This window comes from Sorex fumeus, unplaced genomic scaffold (assembly GCF_029834395.1).
Source record: "Sorex fumeus unplaced genomic scaffold, SorFum_2.1 ptg000013l, whole genome shotgun sequence".
Lineage (NCBI taxonomy): Eukaryota > Metazoa > Chordata > Mammalia > Eulipotyphla > Soricidae > Sorex > Sorex fumeus.
In genome coordinates, this window is record NW_026606070.1 from 35,503,662 (window position 1) to 35,519,331 (window position 15,670).

At 37.3% G+C, this 15,670-nt stretch overlaps 1 protein-coding gene across 2 annotated transcripts in view; it reads left to right on the plus strand.

Annotated features, from left to right (window-relative positions):
• The window catches only part of YIPF7 (Yip1 domain family member 7), a 38,569-nt gene that overhangs the window by 5,495 nt on the left and 17,404 nt on the right, over positions 1–15,670 (plus strand). The window contains exons 1-3 of one of the 2 annotated variants that reach the window (XM_056111450.1): positions 6,604–6,690; positions 8,389–8,502; positions 12,261–12,422. In XM_056111450.1, coding sequence (XP_055967425.1) covers positions 8,390–8,502; positions 12,261–12,422 — 275 coding nt within the window. In that variant the 5' untranslated portion in view covers positions 6,604–6,690; position 8,389. Of the gene's footprint in view, positions 1–6,603; positions 6,691–8,388; positions 8,503–12,260; positions 12,423–15,670 lie in introns of those variants that run through there. The other variant, XM_056111451.1, reaches the window with a different exon arrangement.

Consider the following 15,670-nt stretch of genomic DNA (forward strand, 5'->3'; position numbering starts at 1 on the left):
TGAAGAAAATGTAAATGAAAATACAAGCAGAAATGACAGACCTGTAAAACATGATAGGCGAAATGAAAAACTCAGTGGAAGGCCTCATCAGCAGAGTAAAAGCCTAGGACAGAATCAGTGAGCTCCAAGATGAGGTACAGAAAAACTCCAGACCTACAGCAGAAGATCGAAAAGAACCTCAAAATAAACCAATGTATGACAAGAGAATACCCAATACCCATCTGATAAGGGGCTAATATCAAAGATATATGAGGCACTGGTAGAAATTTATGAGGGAAAAAAAAAAACACCCAACCCCATCAAAAATGGGAAAAGAAATTAACAGAAACTTCCTCAAAGAAGAAATGTGAATGGCCAAGAGGCACATGAAAAAAAAAATGCTCTACATCACTAATCATCAGGGAGATGCAAATCAAAATGACAATGAAATATTGTCTCATGTCACAGAGACCGGCTCACATGCAAATGAACAAGAACAACCAGTTCTGGTGCAGATGTAGGGAGAAGGGACCCTCATTCATTGCTGGTGGGAATGCTAACTGGTTCAGCCTTTTTGGAAAACAATATGGACAGTCCTCAAAAAACTAGAAATTGAGCTCCCATTTGACTCAACAATACCACTTCTGGGGGTTCAAAAACACACAGCAAAAACACCATCTGCACTCATATGTTCATTCAGTAATAGTCACCATAGGCAGAATCTGGAAACAACCTGAGTGCCCAAAAACAGATGTATGGAAAAAGAAACTAGGGTACAAACTATACAGTTGTTAGGAAAAATGAGGTCATGAAATTTGCCTATAAATGGAGAGTATCATGGTGAGTGAAATGAGTCAGAAGGAAAGGAACAAATGTAGAATGACTGCATTGATTTAATATATTAAAAATATGTGGGATATTAAAAAAGTATAAAACTAATATCCAAAGCCAGGGAAAACAGGCCAGGAAGACTGGTCAATGGTGGGTCAATGGTGTGGGTGATGGACGGTCCATTATGATAATACTAGTTGGCAATGATCTCTCTGCACTCTGGACAAGAACTTAAGTCTTGAAAGCAGGTAAAAGGATGTACATGATAAACTTTCAACATCTGTATTGCAAACCATAAAGCCGAAAATGAAAGAGAGAGAGAGAGAGAGAGAGAGAGAGAGAGAGAGAGAGAGAGAGAGCGCCTGCGTAGAGGCAGGCTGGGATGGGGGGTGGCTTGCAGGGATGGGAGGAAACTGGGGACACTGATGCTGGGAAATTGCATTGGTTGAAGGATGGGTGTTGGAACATTGTTTGACTGAAATGCAATCATGAACAATTTTGTAATGCTCTATCTCATGTGGATTCAATAAAAATAAAAAAATAGAAAGGCAAAGTAATCACAAAAATTGCAGCATCATTTAATTTATTTTCTTCTTGTTTATTTTTAATTTTTGGGTCACACCAGCAGTGCTTAGGGTTTACTCCTGGCTCTGCACTCAGGAATTACTCCTGGCGGTGCTCAGGGGACCATATGGGATGCTGGGAACCAAACCCAGGTCAGCTGAGTGCAAGGCAGATGCCCTACCCACTCTACCCAATGCTCCAGCCCCCCAGAAGCATTGTTTTAGTTACACTTATTAGCAATATTTTAGTAGTTACTGGATATATTCATTGAATTACATAGTCCAAAGCCTTAATGTTATGTGAAAAATAATCACTGAAACCCAGAGAAGCTAAATACCTAAGATGAAATGTGTAGATGAAAGCAGCTTGCAACAATTAGGTACGTGTCTGTATGTGTACAGGAGAAAAGGACTAGAAAAACCTCTGAGATTCAGTGTCTGTCTCTAGAGAAGCTTGATGCTTTCCTTCACTCAGAAAAAAGAGAGTAGACCTTCTGGTACCATGTCAGCGTCATTGCATGAAGCTAGTGTTTCCCATTCACCTTCCTTGACAAAATAAATGACTTAGGGAGAAATAGTGCATTTAACATCAAGAGGAGCCATCATTATGGTCAAGGCTTTAGCTTGTCAGATAAATGGTCTGACTTTCTTCTAAAATGAGAGCTGCATCATAATCAGCTTGATACTTATAAGGACTGGTTTCATTCAATTACATTTTTTGAAAGTAGAACTTGCACTGACTTATTTACTGATAATACTGATTGTATTATATGAAAATTAATGCAGGGTTATTTATGTTTATTATCTCACCATTTTACATGATCAGGAAACTTGTCATGACTTAATTGGGTTTTCTGTTTCACAGCCTGTCACAGGACTGCAACTAGGAGCTCATCAGAACTGAGTCCTTGATTAAAGCTGGGGATGGGGAATTCCTTTAGCCCGCTTTATTCAGTGGTTGTTAACAGCTTTAAGGTCCTGTCTGTTGGACTGAGGATGTCATTTCCTACCTGTCTGTTAGCTGGCCTCTTCCATGTTCCCTATTATTCATAGGCCTGAGAGGCCTGAGCATCTTATATACCCAATGGTATAAATGAAATACAAATACACATCAAGTTCCACTTGTTCTAACGGGCTAGAGTATAGACTTTGGGCTTAATTCTATAGAGTAAGTGATGGCACCAATGAGATACATAGGAGCATTCCTTTACTGTGGGTGAAAATGCAAATTGGAATTATCACTATAGAAAATAATGTGGAGACTATTCAAAAAGTTAAAAGTAGCGGAGTAGGGGAGTCTTCTGCCCCCGCGCCTGGGTGTTCCTTCCCGGGGCCCCTTGGAGGGGAGCGGGTTGAGCTTTCCTCCCCGCCCCGACCAGGGCTCCGGCAGCCGAAGACCTCCAGGACCAGCCACCAGCATGCTGAGACCACTCTCCGCATACATGAAGGTACTGGCAGAGGGACAAAGCCACGCGGGTTCCGGGGCCGAGACCTCCAAGCCTACTTGGATTGGAGTCGAGCATCTTCCACCCAGATCCTCCCAATTCCAGTAGGCGGGGGTCATACCCACCACCTGGCCCCCTGGCGCTGTGTAATCCCATCAGCGGCCAAGACTCAGAGACTATAAAATCCAGATCCCGGAACCGCGCGGCCGCGACATCTTATCAGAACTTTTTTTTATGACATCTTATTGTCTCATTCCTACTTTGGACAAACTTGCAGGCTATCGAATGTAGCCTGCCCACAGGGCAGAGTCTGGCAAACTCCCCGTGGCATACCAAATATGCCAAATACCAGTAACAATGATGGGTCTCATTCTCCTAAAGAGCCTTGAATATAATCTCAGGGCTAGGATGAAAGAGACGTTACTGGGGCCTGCTCGAGGCAATCGACGAATAACAGGATGATGAAATGAAATGAATGAAAAGTAGCGGAGACCAAGAGAGTAGTGATTGAAGTGCTTGTTTCACATATGACCAACTCAATTTCAGTACCCAGCGTAATATAGGTCATATGGTCCTCCAAACACCACCAGAAGTGATCCCTGAGCGACTGCATGTAGCCTCAAAAGAACAGTTCCATTTCTAGTTATCTGTTCAAGAATACAAAACATTGAACTAGAGAGCTTGTATGGGGGTTAAGGCACTTACCTTGCATGTGGTGGATCTAGGGTTGATCCCCTAACAGCATGTGTTCCCCTGAACATGGACAGAAGTGATCCCTGAACACAGAGCCTGTAGTAATCAGTGAGCACTGACAGGTGTGGTTCAACCCCACTTCCCCCAAAAAACTATTGAAAAGTTTATATTACCCCTTGGTTTATTGCCATACTATTCACAACAACCAAGACATCAAAACAAGCAAAGTTCTTCCTTTCTGAAGGATGGGATAAAGGTTTGCTGTATATACAAATGAATACCACCAAACTTTTAAAAGGTAGTGTTTAAATGAGATATAATCTTACACCACAGAGACTGGCCCACATCCAAAAGACCAAAAGCAACCGGTGCTGGCTCGGATGTGGCGAGAAAGGGACCCTCCTTCACTGCTGGTGGGAATGCCGGCTGGTTAAGCCCTTCTGGAAAACAGTATGGACGATTCTCAAAAAGCTAGAAATTGAGCTCCCATTTAACCCAGCAATTCCACTCCTGGGAATATACCCTGGAGAGGCAAAAAAATATAGTTGAAGTGACACCTGCAGTTGTCTGTTCATTGCAGCACTGTTTACAATAGCCAGAATCTGGAAAAAACCTGAGTGCCCAAGAACAGATGACTGGTTAAAGAAGCTTTGGTACATCTACACAATGGAATACTATGTAGCTGTCAGAAAGGATGAAGTCATGAAATTTACATTCAAGTGGTACTACATGGAAAGTATCATACTAAGTGAAATGAGTCAGAAAGAGAGGGATAGGCAGAGAAAGATTGCATTCATCTGGGGAACATAAAGTAACAAAATAGGAGACTAACACCCAAGAATAGCCGAGATAAATTCCAGGAGGATTGCTCCATGACCCCAAGGACAGCCGCACATGCTAGGGGAAAAGGCAGCTTAGATAGAGAAGGGAGCACCAAATTAAGGGTGTTGGGAGGTTCCTCTCAGGATGGGAAATGCGTAATGAGAGTAGACTATAGTCCGAACAAGATTGCCACTCAATGTCTCTTTTGCAAACCACAGCACTCAAAAGGAGAGAGATAACAGAGGGGAATGCCCTGCCACAGGGTTGGATGGGGGTATGCGGGGTGGGAGGGATACTGGGACCCATGGTGATGGAGAATGGGCACTGGTGGAGGGATGGGTATTCGATCATTGTATAACTGAAACCCAAGCACAAAAATTTGTAAGTCTACAACTGTACCTCATGGTGTTTCACTAATAAAAAAAATTTTTTAAAAATTTAAAAAAAGGTACTGTTTAAATAAAAGTCTCAAATTATATTAAAAATCTAAGCTATGAGTACTTATTTAGGTCCTAGTGCCCCCAAAAGGTTTGGTATTTTATGAAATAGAAGGTATGTTGATAGTTACATTTACATGTATGCTGTGTTTGGTCATTATTTTCAAGCTACTAAAACTGCATTTGCCCACTGGACAAATAGATATATTTCATGGAAATGTGGAACATTTGGCAAAAAAATTAATAATTCTACCATTGTAAAGTAATAATATGTCAGATTGTTGGGAGTGATTGTGCTTTTTATTGCTGAAAGAAGTATAACCAAAATGTCCTCCAATCATTACTAATTGGTACCTAAGGGAGTTTAGTCCAAATGATAATTGGTTCTCTTACAAATAAAGAATGATCTTAGTCTTTTATATTATTCAAATTTTTATGTATTAAGAATAAGAGATGACTGTATTAAAAATAGGAGAAAGAAAGAGGCGAAGGCTGAGGAAACACTGTCTAGTCACAATGGTCTACATGATGAACATTAGTAAATACCCCCTCTTACTGTACCCTTTTCTTAAAAAATAGATATGATGTGCAGACTAAGTTGCCATCTATAGGGTTAACTAAAATATTTGTGTTTTGAGTTGCTATTAAAAATGGACACAAGAGATAATCCTCTAAAGATATAACTTTATTTCTACCTAGAAATATAATCATAACAGAAAACATTTGTGGAGTGCTTTAAGTTATCTCTATTGTATTAATTGCTGCTCCTGTTGTAAAATTCTACCTAACACATGTATTTTATAAGAAATTTTAATTATTCATACATATGTAAGCATATAAATCTTATATAAGTTTTAATAATTTTAGTTTATTATAAGATAAACAAATAGAAATATATTTTTGTAAAAATAAGATAAATATTGCCTCAGAATACTATTCTAATTTTATGGATGAAGAAATTAAAGATATATGTAGTTAGGTAAGTTGTAAAAAAATTAATATAATTCTTAGGAAGGATTACCTATAAAAATCATTTACAGGCCTGATAAATGTATATAAATTTTATCTAGCACAATTACACATTATATAATAATATAGTTACTAAAAATACACAACTCAACTACTACTCATACTAGTTTCCATAATTTCAGATATGATTTGTGTTGTTCATAACATTAAGTTATTAGTAAATTAAAATTATGTGTTTTGTAACAATTCTTCTAGATTTCAATTTTTTTTACAACAAAAGTTAAAGCTAACAAAATATAGCCAAATTAAAAGTCAAATATAATTGTGAATGTATTGAAAAGGAAAACCTTATAATTTTCTATTATTACATGCCATGGACTATATCATGCTCTTTGGAATTTATGCAATGTTATATAACCATCTTCAGGTCACTGTGTAATATTCAGGGATGGTTGTTTCAGGCTTATGAAATAGAAAGTAGCATTGTCTAATGGCAGGTAGCAAGAATCAAATATTATGTGATATTAACAAAAGAAGCAAGCAAGGAATACTGATGATGTATTTTATGTATTCTTTAAAAGCAACACAAAACAGAATGTATTGTATTTTTATGTCTTTAGAAAAGTAAATAAATCATAAGTATAACATAATTAATGTGCATAAAATTTCAGTACTAAATTCCATAATAAAGTAATTTCTGATCATCAAAAATGGCTTGTATCTATGTATGTGTTTCACTGTGTTTATAAACTTTAACAAGTGTTAGAAGATATTGTGTTTGACTTTGGGCAGACTTTCTTTTTGGCTGTGGCATTTGTTGAGTGTCAGAGTACAAATTTAGAAACTTTTATATATAGTCAGCAGGTCGTCTTTTCACCAAGTGATTTGCTATAAATTTCACAAGTAAAGATACTTGTGTTGGAGGATCTTTAGTCATAAAATAATAACGAGGTATGTGTCTGGTTATTCTAAAATGCTTGACGTTTAAAGAAATATGAGATTGGATTATATAAGAACTTTTAAAAGTCATATTACATAAAGTTTTTTGTGCTATGAAAAGCTAGTGTATCCTCAAGTGAAATTACATTCTGTGCTTAATGATAACATTATATAGAACTAAGAAAGGAATGCTACTAGATTTTAAGTTTTTTTTACTTTAAACTTATAAGATTTTGAAAGATATTAATAGATTTTGAAAGATGTTTCTCAATCTTGATTTTAATTTATATAATTCATAGCTAATTTTTATACATATCGCTATGAAAAATCTTGGCTTGTTGAAACATTTGTATAAATATCTGATCTGATTTTAGAAAATCCTCCTGTACTTTTACAGGAGAAAAAGTTTCTGTATTATACTAAAAATATATAATATATACTTATATTAAAAGTTGTTTTTGAATAGTTCTGAAATTTCTGATTAGTGAGATTCATAGCTAAGCATGCTATAAAATTTTGTTTGAAATTAGTATAAGTAGCATCCCACTGATTGTCTTCTGGTGACTATTAAATTCATCTTTTAAGAATATTATTTTCTTAATAAAAGATTAGAAAGTTGAATAACCATATTCTTACTATTGAAAAAGATTTCCTGCTCCAGTCTAATTTTCAGATAGCTACTACATTCTTCTTCTATCTTACGCTCCTTCACATCTTTCATGTTTCCTCTACTGTTTGTAGTTACTAGGTCTAAATACAGATCACATTTTCCTATTCACTCTTGGGATGGAGTAGAGACCATGTAGTGTGTTTACAGAAAAAGCACTCCGTTCTACCAGCAAAATCGAGTCATTCTAACTCATTTGGAAACCCAAGTACAAAAGGCAGGGCAAGAGGAAAAAGAAAATATTCCAAATACTTCTCGGGAACTGAAAGTAAAAATTGGAAAGTGATTTGTTTCTCTAGGAGAATATGGAGACTTAGTATCACATTTTAAAACTACATGGAAAAATAAAACATTATTGTTATTATTATTTGCCATTTGCTTCTGGCTTTGGGACAAGAGTATTCTCCCCCCGCCCCCCGCCTCTCTCTCTCTCTCTCTCTCTCTCTCTCTCTCACACACCACACACACACACACACACACACACACACACACACACACACACACCCTATGGAAGTGCTTACTGAAAAGAACTGTACAAACTTTTACTCTTATTTTTTTTGAGTAAATAAAAATATTTTTATTTTTGAAAATAAAAATTGATTGGCTAGTTGGGGTGCCACACCCCACAGTGTTATAGACTTCCTCCTGCCTCTGTGTTCAGAGGTCACTCCTGTGGTGCCCAGGGGACCACATATTGTGTCATGAATCGAATTAGGTTTGACTGCATACAAGTGCCCTACCCACTGTACTCTCTGTCCCACTGTGTATGAAGGTTTAAACTTTTTCTCAAAATGCTAACAGTAAGGTATTCGAAGAAACTTAGTAGTTTTAGATTAATTAAATTCAATTTTTTTAAAGTCACAGTCCAGAGAAAAAACAGAAAAGTTAAATTATAATTGTTTTATAAAGGCTTTCTAACATACATTTCTGTACACTTCCCTTAATATTCATTCGAAGAATGTTTTGCTCTATGGTAGTAATCTGGTTATAATTCCTTCATTAATTAATCTTTGTAAATATCTTAAAAATTTATTACTTTTCAGGATGTCTGACTTGGGACAATTTGACTCAGATTTTTATCAGTCTAATTATACTATTGATAACCAGGAACAGAGTTATGATTCTAATGCCTATGGAAATACTTATGGATCCAGAAGGTAAGTAATTTATATTGAGATAATGTACTGTTACCAGGGAAACTTGTGGTTTATTTTATCAGATTGATGGATTAACCTGATTCAGCTGCTTAGCATTTAAATGTAAGTCCTTATTTGAGTACAGCAACATTTAAATTCCAATCCACATTTCAAACCTCAAGTAATCAGAAAAGAGCATTTATATTACTTGTGGTAGTTTCATGGGGTATATAAAAAAAGAATCAGGTCAGTGATTAACTAATGCATTTCAGATGAACTCCCAAGATTGGATCTTTTATTCGTGCAGTGAATAGTTCACCTAAAATATACATCCCATGTAAGATTGAGGTGCTGTGCTGACCATCCTAGCAAAGGCCTAGAAATCCAGAGAGAGTGAGAATCGACTAGTTTCTTCATCTCTCTCCCTTCTTTCCTAGTGTAGGGGGATGTATGGAAACTTGTCTTAAAAAGCCAGTTTGATTCAATGATATACTGATCAGAAAGCTAACTACTTACTGAGGCACTGAAGATTGAAAACAATTTTTTTTTTAAATTTTATGTTGAAAAAAAGGGGTCAGAGACTGGCACAAGGGTTAAGGTGTAAACCTTGCATGCAGCAGACTCCAATTTGATCCCTGGCACATGTGGTCCCCTGAGCATCACAGCTTGCAACCTGGAAGCCACTTGCACCACTGCATGAGGAGCAATTCCTGACACCCTAGGACCCAAGCAACACCATATCCTCAGGCTCTTGCATTCAACCTTAGCTCTATTGGCCTAGATTGCTGGGAGCGGTCCCCAGGCATTCTGAATAGCACTTTTGAGTCATTCCAACGCTAAACTAAATAGATAAAATTAACTAGAAGGTGCTTCTCATTAAAATGAAAGAACCTCCCCCCACCCCCCCGCAAAAAAAAAAAAAACATAAAACTCTACAACTTTGCCGGCCTTTCTGGAGAAGTGATTTCTAGTCACCAGTAGTCCATTATCGAAGGCTATATTTTCTCACTACATTTTTTCCAATTGCTGAAATTAGAAATTATTTACAGAAATAGATATCTCTGCAGCAAGATGACAACTATATAACTTCTTTTGACAACAGGGAGTGTATTTTGTAGGTCCAAGACTGACTCAGCAGCTTTCTCTGAAGTTTTAGATCTTATTTTCTGTTAGAGTCTCAAAGTCCAGGGCACAAAGCCATTGTTTCCCTGCTAAACCAGGCTCCATGGCAAATGTATAAGCCAGCAATCTTGCTGTTATTCCCTAAACCACACTAGCAGTCAACTGGCCCCATGGAACAGAGTCTTGCCAAACCTCACTTAGGACGCCTGTTTTTATCTGTTCACATTGGTGAAAAGTTTCTGGGAGTCGTTCCATGATGACCAGAGATAGTCCCAGCATGGTCAAGAAGCCATGAGAGCTCATGCTTGTAACCACTCTGCACTTGAGCCACATCCCCAGTCCTGGACTAAAATGTTGACTAATAATATTACAGAATTATACAAAATTACTCTCTTATAAAAAGCACATTAGTCGCAATCTTTCAGAAACATACATGAAAATTTCATGGTGTCAGCTCTCGGGAGGGTACAAGGGAATGATCTCCACTAACTTGATGGTACACTCCTCACCACATTATATATATCCTAGTTTTCAATATAGCAATTGAAACGAGGTTACCTCTTTTATTTACCTAAGGTAAGACTCAAAAAGAAATACTGCATTAGTTGACCATGATAGAAGTTAAATCTCTAGTTTTAGAAAAGCAGTCTCCAGTGAAATGTGTAGCTAGTGATTAAGGGATGAGGTACAGAAAACTGACAAGTATGTTTGCAGTTATAGAACATGTAACTGAGTTTTCAAACAATGATCTACGCTTGCACAGAAAGAGAATATTAAGTTTTGTTGCTTCAGAAATAAGTTAAAAAATCCAGCTGGAGACTGTACTTTGTCTTCTGGAAACTAATTGGAAATTTGTAACCCTGGGTAGTGGTGGTGAAAGGGAGAATGTTGAACAATTGGTGAGCATAAGGTTTTTTTTTAAAAATTTTTTATTAGTGAATCACTGTGAGGTACAGTTACAGAGTTATAAAATTTCATGCTTGCGTTCCAGTCACACAAAGATTGAGTACCCATCCCTCCACCAGTGCCCATTCTCCACCACCAATGATCCCAGTATCCTTTCCACCACCCCTACCAGTATCCATCCCTCCCCCCTTGCCCCACTCCACCCCACCACTTGGTGGGGCATTCCCTTTTGTTCTCTCTCTCCTTTTGGGTGTTGTGGTTTGCAATAGAGGTATGAGTGACCATCATCTTCAGTCTATAATCTACTTTCAGCACACATCTCCCATCCCAAGTGGGTCCTCTAAACACCCTTTATTTGGTGTTCCCTTCTCTATCTGAGCTGCCTTTTCCCCTAGCACATGAGGCCAGCTTCCAAGCCGTGGACCAAACTTCCTGGTACTTATCTCTACTATTCTTGGGTGTTAGTCTCCCATTCCGTTACTTTATATTCTGTGTCTTTCTATATCTGTCCCTCTCTTTCTGACTCTTCACTTAACATGATACTTTCCATGTTGATCCACTTATATGCAAATTTTATGACTTCATCTTTTCTAACAGTTGCATAATATTCCAACTGTGTAGATGTACCAAATTTTCTTTAACCAGTCATCTGTTCTCGGGCACTTGGTTTTTTACTAGATTCTGGCTATTGTAAATAGGTTTACAATACAATGTGAGAAAAAGGTTTTTATAAGGGTAAGAGGTGTATTATGGCTTTTGTGCCTCAGAGATGATTCTTGAGCCTGGTACCCGCTGAGTCCTGCCAGGAGTTAGTCCTGAGCATTACCAGGTGTGGCCCCACAAAACAAGCAACAAAATTTAGGGCTTTTTTTGGCGGGGGGCAGTAATTGGTTTTAAAGCAGCTAGTTATACTAAATTTCCTTATTCACTGTGATTGCCTTCTTGAGGGAATTGTGAGAGTTGTATTTTCTCAAGCATCATTAGCCTTAGAGAAGAGTATTCTTAACTTTTGTATTAAATTAGTGTTGGAACTATTTTAATAATAAGAAATCATAAGGAACTACTTTTAGCCAAGTGGAGCTTTGATGAAGAAAAACTAATGTAAACTAGGACAACTCCTTAAATTTCTTCTCCTACCTTCTGGTGAAAACTACTGATTCAGAGTTCAGCAATGATTTATAATACTAGGCAAGTCATTTAGTTTTCAAGAAAATGTATTTCTTTTCCTTAAAAAAATGGGAATAAAATGGCACTTTTCTTAATGTATAGATTTTAATGATGTGAGAAAATATGAGAGTAAGTGTCCAGCACATTGTCCCCAATCAATAACTTAGTTGAATGGATCACTTTTCTGGAATCCTGTTCATAACTAATGAGTTAATTATAATTTTATTACCAATGTTTGAGCAAGTTATTTATTTTTCTGGGGTGCTGGGGCTCTCAAGTGGTACCTTAAGTGGTTCAGAATCCTTTCCAGTGATTCTTGGTCAACTAGGACAGCAGTTCAATGAGGGGGCCCCAAGAATGTGGTGGTGCTGCCAGGGATTTTCTAGACCACCTTCCGGGAAGACCTCCAGGGCTGCTGCAGGAAGCATGTATGTGCTTTTGCTGTACTTATTAAATACTCAGGAGACACGTAGTGCCAAGGACATAACCAGGGTTGGCTGCAAATGTTTAGCTCTTGTATGATCTCTTTAGCCCCTATGCAAGTTATTTCTTTCATAATCACTCGTGTTTTCCTTTTTTTTTAGACAGCACTCCAGTGAACAGCCATATCCTACCTCGTTTGTTCCCTCAGAGATGCTCATGACATCGGGTTACACAGGACAAATTTTCCAGCCAGGATCCAACCCAGACTATTATTCACAATCTTCTTACATGGACAATTTTGATGAAGAACCTCCTTTGCTAGAAGATAAGTTAAGAAAATGCTATTAATGTTTGTACAGCTCCAAGTGGGAGAGCAGTAATTACCACTTAGTATATGCAGTCAGCACGCTGTTTTTTTATGTGTGATCGCTCCAAACATAAATATGAGACTGCAAAACCAAAACCCTTAAACTATTAAAAGTTAGTTTCATTTTTATGGGGCTGGGGAGATAGCACAGCAGGTAGAGCGTTTGCCTTGCACGCGGCCAACCCGGGTTCGATTCCCAGCATCCCATATGGTCCCCTGAGCACTGCCAGGAGTAACTCCTGAGTGCAGAGCCAGGAGGAACCCCTGTGCATCTCCAGGTGTGACCCAAAAAGCAAAAAATAAAAAAAAAATTTTAAAAAGTTAGTTTCATTTTGAGGGGAGGGGACTGGAAGCATATACCTGCTATTGTTGCGGTTATTAAATATGATCCCAGTAAATGACACTATAAGTCAATAGGAATCTTGAACCTGGCAGTTTCAGTTCATCTGAGCATTTTAGATATGCTCCATTCATAGATTTCTTTTTAGTGTTTTCTCTGTGGAGGGAAATGCGAGGATGGTAGGGAGTTTGAGTATTTTTAGCCAATTCATTCTATTTTGTCTTTGCAACTAATAATCAACACCAAATGTTATGAAACATTTTCTCTGACTACACCAAATTCTCTTCACAAGGATCAGTTGTCTAATTAGAATTGTAGTCTGTATACAGTATAGAAAATTGGAAAAAAGTAAAAGCATGAAAAATCACCTAAAATTTTGTATCTGAGACATAACTGTTCCTCATAATTTGAACTTTTTTACTTCCAGGCTTAATTTTAATGAAATTTAAAAATATAACCTATAAATATGAATGTAGTTTTAACAATCCTTAAAAATAAGCATTGTATCATTCTATAGTTATACTTTTTGGCAGTATTTTTTAAGATCACATTGTGTTGGAATTTTATTTATACATACATTCATTTTAAGTCACTAAGTATCACAGAAGAACAAAGTATATATGGCTTCATAATTTTTTATCATAGTAGAATATTATAAATTAAATTGGACTTATATTGTGTTTCTAATAAGTACTGTACTGATTAACAACATAGTAAACATTTTTTTTTTCTTTTTGGGTCACATGCAGCGATGCACAGGGGTTACTCCTGGCACTGTACTCAGGAGTTACTCCTGGCGGTGCTCAGGGGACCATATGGGTTGCTGGGAATCGAACCAGGTCGGCCACGTGCAAGGCAAACACCCAAACACCCTACCTGCTGTGCTTGTGCTGTCTCTCCAGCCCCACAATATAGTAAACAGTTTTGACCTGTGTAGTTATTGTACTTAAATATTATCCAGAATAATGTGATTGCCTGGTCTTAAGGTAACTACTGTCAAATTGATCTCAAAAGAGAATATTCCATTATATATTCATAGCAGAATATGAAATATCTATTAATTTGATAGGCAAAAATGTAGTGCTTCTCTTGGTTATTAGAAAAGTTTTTCATTTTTTCCTTTCATTGTTTTAACTGTTTTTCAGGTTCTTTATCAGGCTTTTAAAAAATTAATTTTCATAGAGTTGTTCATAATAACTGATTACACTCAATATTTCAACACCAATACCCCACCATTACACCTTCCTACCGCCATGATTTCAAATTTTCCCACCTCCAACTAAGCCTGAACCAAAGGCAGATGATAAATAATTAATTTTATATTGCTTGTCATGAATAGTATGAAATATGACATGGCTTCAAAAAGCAGTTATGTGCTCCGCTCCTGGAATTCAAAAATTTTAAATATTTGGAGCCTGAAGTCGTTTCTGCAGCATGCTGTTCTCTTCCGAGAATCATTTGTGAGTCTCTGGATCTTAGCCATTAATGCGCTTAAATGGCTCCCAGAGGCAGATTGTGGGCATGACTACAATGAAACCAAAGGGCAGGGAGTTGGGAGGAGGTCACCCATTCCCAACTCCAGAGGCCTGAAGTTTTCAATCACTGGTCCTACATACCTGGGTTTTTCAGTGGATTATTTCTCATGCGTGGGGGTGGGGGGAGTGGGATTCAGGGCGGGCCTGTGAAGGTTGGTTGTGAGTGTGACGGAGATTAGATTCTGGAAGTTTGTGGCTGCTGGGGTTTATTTGGGGCAGGTGGAGGGACACATCTACCCCTCTCTGAGGTGCCTGGGCACAGGATGGGAGACATCTCTGTTGCATTCTGCTCTTTTCTAAGATTCATTTATGAGTCTCTGTCAGGCTTTTTTTTTTTTTTTTGACATCTTAACATTTCCCTTTTTTGGTGTGCTTAAAGAGATATTTGTCCAGTAACAATATTATTACTTGGAAAGATACTTCAATATTTTTTCTGGATCATATGTCATTTAATTTACTTATGGAACATTAGTAGATCAAGCAGAAACCTTAGTTTTGATTACACAATACTCATGTTTGCAATGCATTTTGTTCTTTTGCTTCGAATGCATTCCTCCAGTTTTTAAACGTGCTTATATCCTCCTAAATAATTAAATTAACTCTTTTGGCAGGGGCTTCCCAAGCAGAGCTCAGGAGATTCAATGGCTATTCCCACCTATTCCAGGAGCTGCTGGGGAATGCATAATCCCAGCAGTTCTGTGAACAACTAGAACTACCCTGACAATGTACAGTGATCATCAGGATCACACTCGGTCCTCCCAGCCTCTAAGTATTGGCTCCCTATTCATGAAGACAAGGCCCCTGACCGCTGTCAACTAATGTAAAAATATACTTTCTCTCTGACCTTAACATTAGTCAGATTGTCTTTCTGAAAAAGTGTAGGTTTGTATTAAAACTATTTTTGACCCTGATTATTATTTTTTTAATTGTTTTCTGTTTAGCACTCAAAGTTTGTATATTGAGAGTTGATTTTGGTTAATGTGTGAAGTTGGGTTTTGACTTTATTTTGACTTTATTTACTTTTAAATTTTCATATGATGTTGTCTGAAAATAAACGTTTTCACTTCTCTGAAATGTTGCTATTGTGGTATCCTGAGCACTAATACATTCTCCCCTAATGTGACCTTAAGTTTGAATAGAAAATAAACTACATTTTATTTCTACTAATATAGCTCAGAGAAAATTTCTAGATGTATTTTTCTTTTCTCCCTCAATATATAGTATGTTAGAACAGAAGCACCTAATGCAATCTTATATTTTGAATCTATTAAATTTCTAGGTTCAGATTCAATATGTGTTTCCATTTAAGTGACTTTGTAAAAGCTTCAA